This window comes from Passer montanus, unplaced genomic scaffold, assembly GCF_014805655.1.
Source record: "Passer montanus isolate IOZ18808 unplaced genomic scaffold, ASM1480565v1 scaffold82, whole genome shotgun sequence".
NCBI classification, from domain to species: domain Eukaryota; kingdom Metazoa; phylum Chordata; class Aves; order Passeriformes; family Passeridae; genus Passer; species Passer montanus.
In genome coordinates, this window is record NW_024373479.1 from 912262 (window position 1) to 928210 (window position 15949).

General features: G+C 43.6%; 1 protein-coding gene across 1 annotated transcript in view; it reads right to left on the reverse strand.

Moving 5' to 3' along the window:
* BRF1 (BRF1 RNA polymerase III transcription initiation factor subunit) overlaps positions 1–9704 on the reverse strand; it is a 171797-nt gene extending 162093 nt beyond the window's left edge. Inside the window, exon 1 of the mRNA XM_039732995.1 lies at positions 9464–9704. Within this exon, the coding sequence (XP_039588929.1) occupies positions 9464–9650 (187 nt within the window). The 5' untranslated portion in view covers positions 9651–9704. The remainder of the gene's footprint in view (positions 1–9463) is intronic.
* Positions 9705–15949: the final 6245 nt, after the last annotated feature.

The following is a 15949-nucleotide window of genomic DNA, read 5'->3' on the forward strand; positions in this document are numbered from 1 at the left end:
GGTAGGGGCAAACCTTCTCTTTCAAATACCTCTATTTACAGATACAGCATAAAATCTGATAAAGTCTGATAAAAAATGCAGACTGCATCACACCAATGGCTTCATAATTGGGGAAGACAAGGTAATTTAATATAAAAAAACTAATGAGCTTCCTACTGAAGTTAGACCATAAAAGTAAAAAGGAGGATAAGTAAGCCTCCCACTACAAATTATACCTAAAAAAGCAAAATTAGGTGACTCAAGTTCTGAAGTTTGGAACTGAAACAATTCTTTTCTCACTCATTTTTCCAGGGAAGTGAACAGGACTGCAGGCACCAGAGCCTGCTGAAACAGCACTGCCACATAAACTTACATAGACAAACTTTAAATCTATTCCATCATAGCTTATTTTCCTAACTACCAACTGCAGAGATAAATATAGTTGCATTCACCACAACTCAACTTAGGACTGCCCAAGTCTGTGAAATCAGTCTGCATCCCAGTTATGTGCACTGTTCTGCCCTGCCACAGCTGACAGCAGCACCCTCTGCTGCTGCCATCCCAGGGACAGTATGGAAAAGGCTCAATGCCAGAAAAAGCTTCATATTAACTCTGGTGCACGATTGCCACCTGGAGGATTTGGGGAGAGAAGCAAAATTGATTTGATTCCTCTCACTAAAACATACAGCAGATGATGGAAGTTCCCCCTCTTCCTTCCCAACACGGCATGATTATGAATTAGTTTTGTAATCTGACACAGGATAAATGAGGTAAATACTCTTCAGGATTTCCATCAAAGGGTCTGCAAATCTAGCATACTTATACTCCCTTCCTCTGTACTGCAATTGACATCATGATCACTCTGCATAACTTAGAATTAACCATGAATTGGAGTCATCTCTAAAAAGCTGGGCCACAAATATAAGGAAACTTGTTGGTATTAATGTTATTTTAACTTTTCAGTAGCAAGGGTTTTCATTTCAAGTTTAGCATGTGTATGATTGGCAGAGCCCAGTTCAGGACTATTTGAGGCTGCATTGTAAGAAACATTTAATGTCAGGACTTGGTCTATCAATATCTTACAGAAAAACCAATTAACAACTACGAATTAAAAACAAAACCCTTACTCCTTTCACTTTTTTAGTATTTGAAAATACACAAGAATCCTTTATTGTACATATGAACCAAGCAGACAAAAGCACAGAATCCTACACAAATACAGAGTTCATCCCCTTTCCCAACCGTCTCACTAGCAATCACTGTGACAGTAATTGATCATCTTAAAAAGTGCTACAGGACAAAAAGGTAGAGAAGATGAATGACTAGTAAGTTCAGCTTAAATTTTACATAAGCTTTTTTCTCTGTGCAGTCAGTCCCTCTCTTCTTCCCAGTTCATTGGCCATAACTTTTCATTTCCACAATCTCCAAAATACAAATATTTACATCAAGGCAAACTCTTGTCAAGTTCTACATGCAAGGTCAATGTAGCTCACATGCCTTGATGTAAAAACATAAAGACTTTAAGGATAAAATAGTAAAGAAAATACTTCAGTAAGCTCCCACTGGTATATCTAAAACATGGAGCATACCACAGCTTTAGTAAAAGAGCTAAGGATACATTAAACCTGTCATGGGACACTGAAGAGTGACAGTACACATTCAGAATTTGTGGCAGTGCTAAGAGGTCTCTGTAGTAATTTCATTGTAAGTCACTTGAAAAAAAAAAACCCTGTAATAATAGAAATAAACTCTTCCCTGATGTTCTAAAATTTGAAGCAGGCCACTTAAAAATGTTGTGGAACCTCCTACACCAAAAACTTTAACAAACCCTTGTTGGTGTGTTAAGGATTACCAGTTCACAACTTCCTTTTCCCCTTATGAGCAAAAGCAAGAAAATAATCTCCCCCAGCCTCAAATTAGTGCACTGCAAACTCGTGTACATTTGGAGATGCAGAGTGTTAATGCATGTTTGCTGTACCAGAGCCAGAGAACCTGACTCACTGCTGAAGAACTGATGCTGTCAGTGCCCACTGCAGAATCCTGTTTCTGTGACTGTGTCTGTGTATTTGTCACTGCCCTAAAACCTCCAGGCTTTGTCACTAAGTAAGTTAAAAGATCTATTAATAATTCTCATTTAAATTTGTACTAGAGATGTGACTCTGAATTCTATAGCAGGGCAGGGACAGGCAGAGCTGAGGGCATCAGGCAGCTCCATGGGTCCAGGGATGGGCTGGGCCAGGCAGGACATCAGACTGCACAGGGGGGCCAGGGTCAGGCCCAGCAAGGGGAACAGGGTCAGATACAGCCCCACAGTGTCCAAACAGGGCCACAAGGATGGGCTGAGGCCAGACAGCACACGGGCCTGGCTCTACAGGGTCAGTGGGTGGGCAGGGCAAGGCAGTGGGGAGCTGGAGACCTGCCCTGCTGCGCAGTCCCTGGGACAGGGGCTGACATCCCTGAGGACTGGGATGGGCTCCTGGGCCATGAGCAGCCTTGGGGAACCCCAGAGAGAAGCTGGTCAGGAACAGCAAGAACCAGCAGTACCTGGTTTGTGACCAAGAAGCTTATCAGATCTGTTTTTCTCAACTTACTACCAAGCATTTAAAGGGAATTTCTAGAACAAAAGAAGCTGAGCTTCCCCAGACAGTATGCTTGAGGATCACAAGCTCAGTTACACCTTGCAGCATTGTTTCTTTGTGCTGTATTTCTCAGTTACATCTTCCAGCTTGCTGCCTGCACATCAACCTTCCCAGGTGGGACTTTTCTTCTTTGATTAGTGTCAGAAGTCCCAGCCTTCACCTTTTTCAGCTTCTTTAAACAAAAACCTGAAGAGAGATCTGGGCTGTCAGGTTTGCTCCATGCTCAGCTTTCTCTTACTCTCTTCAGCTTCAGTTTTTCTCCTGTCAGCTTAAAAAAAAACAACTTATGAAAACAGTTCCACCCAGCAATTACCATAAGACAGGGGACTCCCACCCAGACACAGTGAAAGAGCAATCAGAGAACTCCAGACCTTCAGACATGGCACACAGCTCTTAACTTGCCTTTCTACAAAAGCAGCAGCCATCAAACCAGTGCAAACTGGCAAAGGGCTCGGTGTAACTCCATCCTCCTGGATGCAATTACAGCATAATGGAGAGGGAGAAATGTACTTTGCTCTCAGACCCTCAGACACTTCCTGCTGGGATGTGTTCAAATGCAGCAACTGATAGGCTGTTAAGAACTTGGGTATGAAGAACAATAAAAAGCAAGACACATTCATTGCAATTAGCAGGACTCAAAAGCTCTCCAAATTTAAGTTAAGAAGTCAGAGTGAACAATCTATTTGGCTAGTCTGAACTGGCTATCAATTATAAAGTGAATAGTTATTGTTCAAAACTAGACTCAGCTAGGAAAAGCTCATGCCTCAAACACTTTCTGTGCAATCAACAGAGTTCCTTGGAGCTAAAACAGGCATGATAACCCTTCTCCACTACTTCCTGACTTATCCAGGGTCAAATCAGCCAGGTGCAGAAACCAAATTTCAAGGCAGGGCCTCCACAAGCTTCAAAGCAGTAACACAGCTAGGGTGGAGTGTTGAGGCTGGATTCTTTCCTGACTGTGACCACTCACAACAGAGTTAAGAATTACAACCAACTAGACCAGTATGGGGCACATCAAAGCTTTCAGAGGACTTTCCTCTCAAAAGATCAACAAAACCATACAGAGCAGCTCCTTCTACAGCATGAAGGGGTTATTCCCTTGCCAGTGAAATAACTTACCAGCTCACAACCCAGGTAGTGACAGGTACCTTGCAAGAAGAGCTGACTTGCCAGTGTTTCAGACAGACAGCATTGAAAGGAATGGTGGGATTAGCTCTGTAAAGCTCAAAGAACACGATCTTCCTGTGAAGTGTCAAAAGAACAGCTGTGGCAAATCAGACTGAAAAACTAGTCCAGTATCTCACTCTGAATGAGAAAGCCCATTGATATATATGACTACAAGGGTAACACAAAATACAGGAGGAAAGCTTGCTGTGATAGTTCTCTCATATAATCTCCCAGTGTCTAGAGATCTGTGGCTCAAGGATTTCCTGAATCAGAAATAATGTATTCTTTAATGGCCACGACACGTTTTTATTCTGTCTGCCCAATCATTTTAAGCTCATGTAAACTTTTAACATTCACAACTTCAGATTCACATGGGGGTTTCTGTAAAAACCAAAACCAACCAAACAAAACCTCCTAATGCTTCTGAACCTCCTACCCACTACCACTGCAATCCGTTAGCTGCTTGATTTCTTAGCCCTCTCTAGCTTTTCATTATGTGACCCTGAGCAGTTGCTCATCCTTGCTCTGTTATTTTACTGCATTTACAAATCTCTACTATGGCCCCATTCAATCATCTCTTTTCCAGTCTGAAGAGGCTGAGTCTATTCAGTCAGCCTAACTGAGAAGCACTTCAGGAAGCTCTCCTCTTAATCACTCCATCTTCCTCTCTGTATCTTTTCTAGCTTTATTAGAGGTTTTTCCTGGGGAGGGGGAGGAAAGGAGAAACCCACCAGAACTGCAAACAGCATTTCAGCTGGAGGCAACACTGTGGATATGTAACAGTGTAGAGGCATGCTGTATGGGCTCTTTTAACAACCCCCTCCCCACCCAGGTTCTTTTGTACCATGAATGAACATTGAGCAATTTGTTTTTATAAAGCTATCCATTATGACCCAGGGATTTCCTTCCAATGTTACCCTAGCCAGTCTGGATGTAGAAAAAGAAACCATCCCACACATGGAAGAAATGAAAAATGCTAACTCTCACAGCAACTCCTGACCCCATCCGCTATCCTACCACCCATCCACTAAAAGCAACAGGTCCTTCTGCAGTATTTACTACCCCAATGAATTCAGTATTGCCCACAAACCTCACTAACTCACCAGTCACCTGTTTTCCAGATTATCAGTCCAGATTCTATGGAATTTCGCTGGCACCTCCTTCTGTACTCTCTAGATTATATCTGTTATCATTTGAAGAGCTACTCTGCTCTGTAAAAACTTTTCCTTATCAATGACAGATTCTATAAAAGCTTCTGGTGAAGGATCCTGCTGACTTTGCTTTGAAAATCCAACTTTCTGCTTTGTCCACTTACCTAAAAGGCTTCTGGTGGAAGATCTTGCTGACCTTCCCTTGAAAATCCAACTATCTGCTCTGCCCACTTACCAACTTCCTTAAAAAAGCTCCAAAGGATCTTCAAGGCGAGCCATTTTGCCAAAAAGCATTGTTACCCTGTGCAGAACACATATATTTTGTCCTTCACTTACTTCTACCTTCTTGGTTCATCTTGTGCATGTAGCTGTGGCACTCAGGAACATGGTTCAGTGATGGACTTGGCAGTGCTGGGTTAACAACTGAACTTGATCATCTTGAAGTTCTCCTACAACCTAAATGATTCTATGATTCTACCCTCTTGTCCAACACACTTAACAAGACTGCATTTTCCCAAGACTTCATGGAGAGCAAAGCAAACTCCTTCATTCACATCCAAGCACAAGCCCACGCTTTCTCAGCACACCAAAATCTCAGCTGCTAAAACATCCCAAAAAAAGGAAAGGAACTTTCTAAAGGACTCACACATCTGCACTGGAAAATACTGACTACACCAAACATCTCCTCTGTGAAAGGCATCAGTGTTGAGGCTTCCTACACCAGGCACATAATTAGCTCAATGTAAATACTGCCAGAGAAAACTTAACTGTGATCTCACACCTTCCTCCAACCCTGAGAGAATAAAAGAAGGGATTTCCAATGTTTTATAGGGATTCTACATGACTTATTAGCAAGGACCTGGCCATTTCATATTAATATAGAGAAGTAGAGGACTCACTCCTTCAGTAAACAGATGCAAGATTCTAAAATCTTAACATGTAGCTTGGCAGAATAAAAGGTTTTGCTACATGTAAAAAGAAAAATCAGTGCCTCAGTGCTTTCCACTCCCTTTTGCTTTTTTATTATGAAGGTGAAAATAAGTTATTAATAAATGCATCTGTATTCAACGTGTAATAACACACAAACAGAAGCTGCTGTGGATCTTGAAAGGATTTGAGGAATATTTTTGCACAACCAGTAGCTCTGAACTCCACAAATACCAAAAGCCCCATTCAATTCCCAGCCCTGCAATAAAGAACCTGACATCCCTCATCCTCTGCAAACCTTAGACAACGTTCTCTGAGACACCCAGCCCTACCAACCATGAGCCAGGGACCCAAAACCAGCACCCCAGGCACCTCTGACACTGCAAATGCTCCACACAGTAAGAGTCTCTGAGATCATCAGACCACACAATCCAAGAAGTCTCAGACCAAGGCATTTCATTCAATTTTGGTGGAAATTTACTAACGTAATCAAAAGTCACTGAAAGGTGTAACTTACCAGAAAATGTTGCTTTCAGAAAGTACGTGCTTTCTGACTTAAAAGAAATATACATTCCTTTGTAAATTCTCCACCCTTTGGGGAGATACAAAGTCCTTCTTACACAGTACATTGCTTTTCTCCCCATTCCAGAGGATTTTAATCAGTCATAAACACATTAATAGACAAGCACACATGATGAAGACACTTATTGCAGCACAAATACGTCTTTTCAGACTAGCTTGCATCACTCAGTTTATACTGAGGAAAAAAAAATTATCCACAACAGAAGCATCTGTTTTGGGACATAAAGAACTGTACCAGTGTAAGTCATCCATATCCTAATTTCCTTAAAATATTTCTGGTGTGAAACAAGGCCTCCACTCACAAAATCACAGACTCAAGACTTACAATCACATCTCAGGACTTACACAAAAAAAAGAAAGGCTATACCTTAAAGAAATTTTAAGTACTGTGCAATTCATCCATAAGGATAAAAATACCTCAGTATGGTGCACTTCTCTCTTTTCCTTTAGATTTATTTTTTAAGGATAAAGGCATCCCAAAATGCGCTCTAGCTTGCACGCCATCTGTCCTGCATAATTTTGGGTGGGAGGGAAAAAGCAGAAAAAGCCCTTAAAAATGTAGTCTCCACATCAAAACAGGAAAAAGTGAAGGATACAAGAGCTGCTCATAAGCTGTAAAAAAAGTAATGCCAGCACCCTGAGCTGGAAGACAGGAATGGCATCCGACAACTCCTAGCCTACAGTAAACTCCCAAACTCCAATTTGCAGTGCTGCATTCTCCACCACAGAAAGAATTCCTCTTTCTTCCCCACAGCTATACAATCCATCAGAGCCGCTTGTTTCACTGCTAAGCTCTTTCCCATGCTTTTGCTTATGTTTCTTTCTCCTTATACACATTCCCTGTACAGATTTTCCATTTCTCCCCTTTCAAACACTATATCCTTCCCACACCATTTTCCTTCTCTCCCCTCTTAAATGCTGTTGTCTTCTTGATGTGGCCTTTTTCCATGTTTTATCCTCCAGAGCATTCACACAATCACCCCAACCTGACAAGAGACCCTTAACCCTTCATGTCCAGTCTGTTTCTTCTCCTTGTGCCCCTGCATGTCCCCTCTGTCCATTAAAAACCCAACCAAACCTTTCCTGTCCTCTATCCCAAATAATTTCATCTACCTCCCCATTTCCTGTGCACCCAGCCCTTCCACAGAGCCCCAAACTTTCTCACACACGTACTCCATCACACTCAGAGCATCTCTCATCCTGCACAGCTATTTTCTCCTATTCATCCCAGCCTCCCACTCCCTGCAGAGCATGCTCTCCTTCTCCCCATGCACTGCCTCTCCCGTTTCCACTCTGTGCAGCACCAGTTCCCACATGCACCATCCATATCCCTTCTTTGCACTACATGGTTTCCCACAGTCTGTCCTCACACCCTTTGCACAGCACCCTTTCCCCTATACATTGTCCTTATCTCCCCTATATATTGTCCTCACTCCCCCATGCAGCATCCCCATAACCCCACTGTAGCTATGATATTTTAGTGAAAAATCCTCTGCTAGGATTTTTCCTGTCCTGAGGAGCAGAGAGCCTCAGGAAAGAAATGTAAACAAAAACTATCTGCTGCTGTGGAATGCCACAGGTGCATCTTCCATTGGTCCTTGTGGATTGTTTTCAATTGGTGACCACTCACAGCCACCTGTGCCAAGGGACAGGGACAGCTGTGATCAGGATCAGCTACAGGGACACCTTGACTCTTAAATTTCTGTATTCTAAGAGGAAACAAATGCACAGACATGTAAATAAAAATAGTCCATACACATTTCTTTACTGGTGAAATTTCCCTATAGTCTGATTCCAAACAGAAAGTATAATTGGACAATTAGACACAATATGAAAAATATTTATTGATATCAATGTAGAATTAATATACTGCATATAAGTCACAGGATTTTGTTATTGATTCCTATTATATTCTTGTCTTTGTAGCCTTCTGATCTTCTTCTCTTTGTTCTTTTAGTATAGTTTTAATGTAGTATTTTAATATAATATATAACATAATAAATCAGCCTTCTGATGAAAATGGAGTCAAGCCTCATGTCCTCACACAAGGGGTATTCACTGCAAGACCCCACCCTCTGGCATAGCATCTCCCCATCCCTTTCCCCACACTGCCCACTGCTCCCTCAGCCCCATGCCCTGTCCCTGACCTCACAGAATCACACAATCAATTAGGTTGGAAATGACCTCCAAGATCCCCGAGTCCAGCCTCTGAGTGAACACCACGCTGCCAAGCAGACCATGGCACTGAGTGCCGTGGCCAGCCTTGGCTTACACACCTCTGGGGACAGCGACTCCACCGCTGCCCTGGCCAGTCCGTTCTAATGTCTAACCACCCCTTCCATCAGGAAATCTTTCTTACGTCCAATCTAAACCTCCCCTGGTGCAGCAGAACACTATGTCCCCTCGTCCTGTCACTTATTCCCTGGGAGCAGAGCCCGGCCCACACCTGGTTCCACCCTCCTGTCACGGAGTTGTGGAGTGCTAAGTGTTCCCTGAGCCTCCTCTTCTCCAGGCTAAACACCCGCAGACCCGCGCTCCAGACCCTTCCCCGGCTCCGCTGCCCTTCTCTGGCTGTGCTCCAGCCCCTCAGCGTCCTTCCCGAACTGAGGGGCTCAGAACTGGGCACAGCACTCAGTGTGGTCTCACCAGTGCCCAGCACAGGGGGACGATCCTGGTCCTGCTGGCCACGCTATTCCCGACAGAGGCCAGGATGCCGGCGGCCTTCCCACCCACCCGGGCACGCCTTGGGCTCCCGTTCCGCCGCTGTCGATCAGCACCCCCAGCTCCTTCTTTGCTGGGTCGCTCATCCCTGTGCTCTGTCCCTGTCCCCTCTGAAGCCACGCTGCTCGCAGCCCTTTCCCTGTCCACGCCTCTTGCAGCTGCCTTTCCCTCCTGCCATGTGCCCGTCCCCGCAGCACCCTCTCCTCATACACCGCCCGCTATTTTCCGCACCCCGTTCCCTGTGCCCCCGGGCCCCTCTCCGCCCCGCCCTGCCCTGCCCGGCCCGGCCGCACTCACCGTCCAGCGACACGAACTGCCCCACGGCGGAGGAGCCGCCGCCGCTGTTCTCCACGAACTGCACCTCGGACACGATGATGTTGTCCTCCAGCACGGAGCCGCAGCCCGTGCACACCGCGTCCCCGCGCGCCGCGTCCACCTCGATCTCCGCGCACCCGCAGGCGCCGCACACCCGCCCGCCCGGCATCCTGCCCGCTGCACCGGGACGGGCCCGGCCGCCGCCCGCACTGCCCGGCACTGCCCGGCATTCAATCATCTCTTNCGGGGAGGAGCGCGGCGGCCGCCGCCACCCCGCCCGCTCTCGCGAGGCTTCGCCCGCCGCTCCCGCCCCTCCGGCGCGCTCCTCCCTCACAGCCGCGCCGGTCCCCGTCCCGCCGGGATCGCGTTCTGTGCCGCTCCTGCTGCTCCCAGCGCCTGGCTCCGGCCCTCCGCCGCGGGCAGGGATGCTTTCCACCGGGCCAAGCTGCTCAGAGCCCCATCCAGCCTGGCCCTGAACGCTCCCGGGGATGCGGCGTCCGCAGCTTCTCTGGGCAGCCTGTGCCAGGACCTCAGCACTCTCTGGGCATCAATCGAATTCATCAATAAAATTCGTCAGTCAAATTCATCACTTAAATCTATTCAATCGTTCTGTAATGCTGAGGTGAAAGTTGTTGAGGCCTAATGAATTTATTTCATTACAGCACTTTGTGCCCTGCCTGCCAAAGGCAGCATAAAGTTGAAGTCTGGTGCTTTGGAACTCTGTGTTTATTATTGTAGAATTACAGAATGGTTTGGGTTGGAAGGGACCTTAGAGATCATCTGGTTCCAATCCTTCTGTCCTGGACAAGGACACTTCCCACTATCCCAGGTTGCTCAGAGCCCCATCCAGCCTGGCCTTGGACACTCCCAGGGATGGGACAGCCACAGCTGCTCTGGGCACCCTGTGCCAGGGCCTCAGCATGGCCACAGCAAAGAATTTATTGCTAATATTTAATCTAAATTAATCTAATTTAATTAACCTAATTTAATCTAATATTTAATCTAAACCTACTGTGTCTCATTTTGAATCCATTCCCCTTTGTCCTGTCACTACATGCCCTTGTAAATAGTCTCTGTCCATCTTTCTTGTAGGGTGCTTTCAGGTACTGTAATTAGATCACCCCAAAGCCTTCTCTTTTCCAAGCTGAACAATCCCCATTTTCCCAGGCTTTCACATAGGAGAGGTGCTCCATCCCTCTGATTGTCTTGGTGGCCTCGTCTGGACTTACTCCAAGGGGTTGATGTCCTCAATGATTCACAGAATCACTGAATCAAAGAAATCAGTTTTCATCCAAGTTATTGCTCACTTTAGCACTCAACCCACATGTAGCAAATCAGCGCCATAACACAGACGGGAAGGAAGCTGAGCAGAATAGCTGCTGTAGCTGGATGTTTGTATAGACTTCCATCTGTCAGCTTTTGAAATGCAGAATTAATTAACAATTAATGCAGAAGCGGAAATTTTCACCTTGTAAAACTCAATACTGTCAGTATCTGTCTTCCACCAAATGACTCAGCTGCAGCCAGGGATCAGGTACAGACCTCCATGAACTGACCAGGAACATGGTACAAAATGATTTGTGCATTTAGAGGCACACTGGGGCATGCACTAAAGCAATATCTTTCCATCCAGAAAGCTCAGCGTCTTACAGGCCTCAAATTATGTAATTTACCTAAAAATCTTAAGGTTCTGTGCTTTAGAAAAGAAAAAAAGCAATATCATAATGGAGATTGTACCACTATGTACAGAGTTGGTCTTTCTTTTTATTCTGTTCACAGAGGTGTATTTTTTAAAATAAGAACGTTGGGTCTCTCCAAATTCCTTCTGCTTCTGGAGGTTATTTCCTTCCTGAGTGTTCCTCGTGCTGATGATGAGGTAATAAGTGCCACAGTAGCCAAGCATGATCTCACAAAATTATGCACTCACAAAATATCAGGGCAAAATTATATTCCTGATAAACAATCACTGATAGGCTCTGACAAAGGCCAGCATGAACACAAGAAATCCTGCAGTGAGCAGTTTTGAAATATCTTTCCATTAAAAAGTTTCTGCCTTACTTAGGTAGAGACTAACGTAGTCCTGTCCCGTGAGGACTTAGGTTTTACATCCCTTTCAAAATTGCTGCTGCTTCAATTAAGTGTTGCAAGACATTTTTGTGAGTCCCAAACAAGTTCAGAGTGTTTCACTTGGAATTTGAGCAGCAAAGGACACTTGTGAAAGCCTAAGATACAGTTGCTGTCCAAAGAAAGAATCTCATTTAAAGTCATACTGAAGAAAGATGTCTGTTCAATTTTTATCTTCTTATAAGGTGAGGTCAATGATGTTAAAAAAAATGGGTTCCCAGTCCAGGAGACTTCAGTCTTTGCCTCCCACTCATGAAAATTTTCATATACAATACCCCTTAAATATTTCAGACATTTCCGTAGGACTGTTTTCCACCAGCCAAAATATAAGCAATTTTTCATCTCTTCAAGTTCTTTTCCCATTCTACTTGCTAGAGGATTAACTAAACTTCTTTTGACTTATAGCATTGAGCCTGCTGAATTAATAACCCCTAGGTTGGTTTATTTAGGCTAAAAAATAACCTTTTATTAAATTGTCCTAGGCCTGAGAGTAAGAGCTGGTCATTTAAAAATTTGTATTGACAAAGCCCCTTTCCCTGCGTTATTTTGTTGTTTTAGTCAAGAGGAGGAAAGGACCTGTTTTCCATTTCACCTACTCATGTTTAGTATCTCTTATTTTGACTCCTAAGTGTGCCAAAAAGTGATGATCAGCATGTCTGTTAGCCCAGACCAACCAATTTCCTTCCTGCCATGCCTCCAAAAACATCAAATACAATCTACCTGTGGGTGTACAGTTTTGACATTCAGTTGTTGAGGTTTCAAAGAGAAGAGCTGTTCTTATTTGCTTGAAAAATATATTTTTTTTTTTTCCCTACTGCTCTTACAGCATCAGGAAGAATGGAAATGGGCTGTACAAATCCAGCCTGGAGTGTGAGGGAATGCTGCAAATGCTGTGCAGCACAACAGGAAGTATATCAGGGCAAGCTGATGAATTTCCACAAGAGACAGATCCTCCTCTATGAACATGAGGATTGGAAGCAGATACTTCAGTACCATATGACAAAAAAAGCCAGAGCTTTTCTGTGTAACTCAACTTTCTGGGCACTGAGTTTCCCAACACACCAGCCTGCATGGGAAATATTTTCATACTTGAGGTGAACAAAACTTAATCCTTTAATATGATCTGCTTCTGTGAGTATCCTCAGCTTTCTGGCATTTCAGCTGGAATTGTTCCTCTTAAAATCATGCCTAAGAGCATTGATGAAGTCACTCAAGAAGTCTGAAAATGCACAAAACTTGAGGCAAAAGACGAGCAGAGGGAAGCCTTTTTTGGTTTTGGACAGTCCAAGATAAGGCATAGACTATGCGCTCAACCTGAAAATTTACACTTCGGAGATGAAGTCATAGGGTAACTAGACAGAAGGGTGGAAAAAGGATTTCGAAATGAATTAACCTTATAAGGTGACAGCAAGTGGATACTTTGGGGCTTTTTGTCTGTATCAGTTCAAACTGTAGCATTCGGCTACACTGGTGATGGACACGAGGGGGCACCCAAGGAAATGAAATCGTCGAGGAGCTGCAGTGTTCCCAAAGTTCAGGCTGGTTTTCCATCTGTTTTCTTTTCTTTTTTTTTTTTAATTTTTTTTTCTTCTTTTTTTGTCTGCTTATTTTGTAATTATTTCCTCACATTGTTTTCATGACGCTCATCAATGAGTGGTAATTGCAAAAGCTTTGAGAGGAACATTCCAAGAAGAAAAGATTTTGGCATCTACTAAATCACATCACTGCTGGCCAGAGCTAGCACTTGATGGCTCACCTTGATTCCTGAGTATGTGGCAGAGACCCCGTGGCTTTCCCAGTTGCTTTCCCAGGATCTGTGCCTGGTAGAATTCGTAGTAGATAAGAACAGCAGAAATCATAAATTCTGTCACTTAGAAAATCTGCTCAGAAATTAGCAGAGGAAAAGTCCAAAGGTATTGAGCACAAAGAGCCAGAAGCTACCACCACTTGAGGAAGTCTCTCACAAGCTGGAAGCTGTGAGCAGCTATTTTGCTCTGAACATCTGCCCCTGCCAACACACCACTTGAAGATGCATGAATTTCCGTGGGTGCTTTTAAGAAGGATGTAAGCAAAGTAAAAATAGATGTGTCCTCCTAGTTTCTAGCAATCTGCAATTTAAGGTTTCACCAGCAGAAGGCTCATACACACTAGCAGACTTTTTATCTCTTTAATAAAATTTTTTGTCTGTGTATGCTTTCAAGAACTACAACATCTGGTGCTTTGAGGTGTATCACAATATAGCTGGGGAGCAAGTGAAAAAGTTTAAAAATGGTCTAAACATTTCACTTGGCAATCCTGTTCTTGTGCTACAGTCAGTGGTGAAGAGTTGCTCCCATCACACTTCATTCATGTCAGTTGGGATTATTTACTCCTGTTTTAGAGCATCTAAAAGAAAGAGCATCTCTTTCTCCAGATAAATAATGTGATGCTGATCAGACAGTCCTAACAGAAAATAATCTGCTCAGGGAGTCATTTAACAGGAACCCCTTTTTAGTGAAACATAGGTTATGTTACTGCAGGCCTCCATCACTTGGGGATATAAGCACAGGCAAATATTGTTGTAAAAATGCAATTCTGATTGTCTGCATCTCTTGTATTCTGAAGACAAAACATTATTTATTAAAACATTAATGGGTTCATCACTCACCATCACAGAACCATTCCAGTCAGCGAACTGCCTGTTTAAGCAACTGTCTGCATAAGGAAATTGAACTGAAATGAGGAAATTCCAGGTTACAGGTCTCATTTTTGTGTGTACACTTGATACTTTAATGCAAATATGTCTTCTGTATAGCCTAAAAATGATGCCTTCAATAAATATTGATGTGAAAGGGTAAAAAACCAGGGACTTGACACTGTGGTTTTGCATACTCAAACACATAAGCATACCACAGATCTCACAGAGTGTTCCTATTGTTTTCCCAAATTTGGAACCGAAAGCCAGAAATTCAGACTAAATGAGTTGGAAGCATCAGAAAGTAAATATGAGCCTCCTTTAGTTCTGAAGAATAAGTTTGAAAAAATAGCTGTGGAGTGGTTCATTATCTGCTTGAGAATCGAGGTAAATTCAGTGCAGTAAATTCAGTGTAGTTAAAAAGTATATATACTATAAACTCTGTAAAGTACCTAAGATAGTGCTGAGCATTTATAAATTATACCTGGCAAGTTGCAAATAGGATTAGGAGAAAAGACACAGCCACTTAACCAGAAGTTCACTAGCATTGAGTCAGGACATTAAAAACCCTGCTGTCACCAGGCAGTATTAATAATTAAACTCTCTTTATTGGCATTTCTTAGGCAGAAGTCTGCCATGGCCAGAATGGGTGTGCTGGCATCGAAGGAGAGCATGCCAGGGAAGTGTTATTGAAGACCATGAATGCCTGTGTGTCAACACAGACTCAAAAGTGTGTATTTTTAATGTCATGAGCCCTTTGGCCACCAGGGACTCCCTTCAGACTGAAACCTGCAGCGGTGAGAGAACATTGCTGCAGCCACACTCAAGCCTCTGCTCTTTCCAGCACGGAGGAGAGGCTGGAAGCAGGGTAAGAACACAGTGTCCTCCTTCACACACTGGGGAAAGTTATGGTGGAGCAAGCAGCTTGGGGAAGTACAGGCTGGCCTGTGGGTGAGGCCAGTTCTCACCTGTTTGGGTCATAGAGGACATCAGAGAATTGTCCTTTGAATGAGCCGTGTGTCATTGCTTGCTTTTCCAACAGAAGAGTCCCAGTGCCTCAAATATGCCAAAGTTTTCCAAGTGCCAAAGAAACCATCAGTCAAAACTGCAAGTTGCTGTCTACTGTCTAAAACTATGAGCAGGCTAAATAAAAACACCATGAGACCTAGAGAAGTCACAGTATAATAATTTCTTGTCACTGGAGAATTTTCAAGAATTTGGCAGATTTCCTAGTTTGAATTACTTGAATAAATTAGACAAGTAACATTTTTCAGAGGGCAGACGTAAAAATGTCTTGAGTAAATCAAGTTGTTTCATACCAGTAAATTGAGTCAGCTTAAATTAAAAAAGAAAAAGAAGAAGGAGAAAAGAAAATCACTTATATTTTCTTTAAGCGTGGAGTTATCAAAGGGAAAATCTGTGACAATTTCCAAAATGAGACATTTATCGTCAGCTTAGGTCTCCATGAGTGTATTTTTAAAAAATTATAAAATAGCTGAAGAGAAAAATTTTAGTACTGTGCAAGCACATCTTCTCTTCCCCAGTCCTACCCCAGGAAGTTTCTTAAACAGGACCCATCCCCAAAGAGGCAATCTTGCCATTTTTTCAGAAAAAAAAAGACCACGTCTGTAGCACAAGGGGGGAATGCTATCACCACAGCTGTACCAATC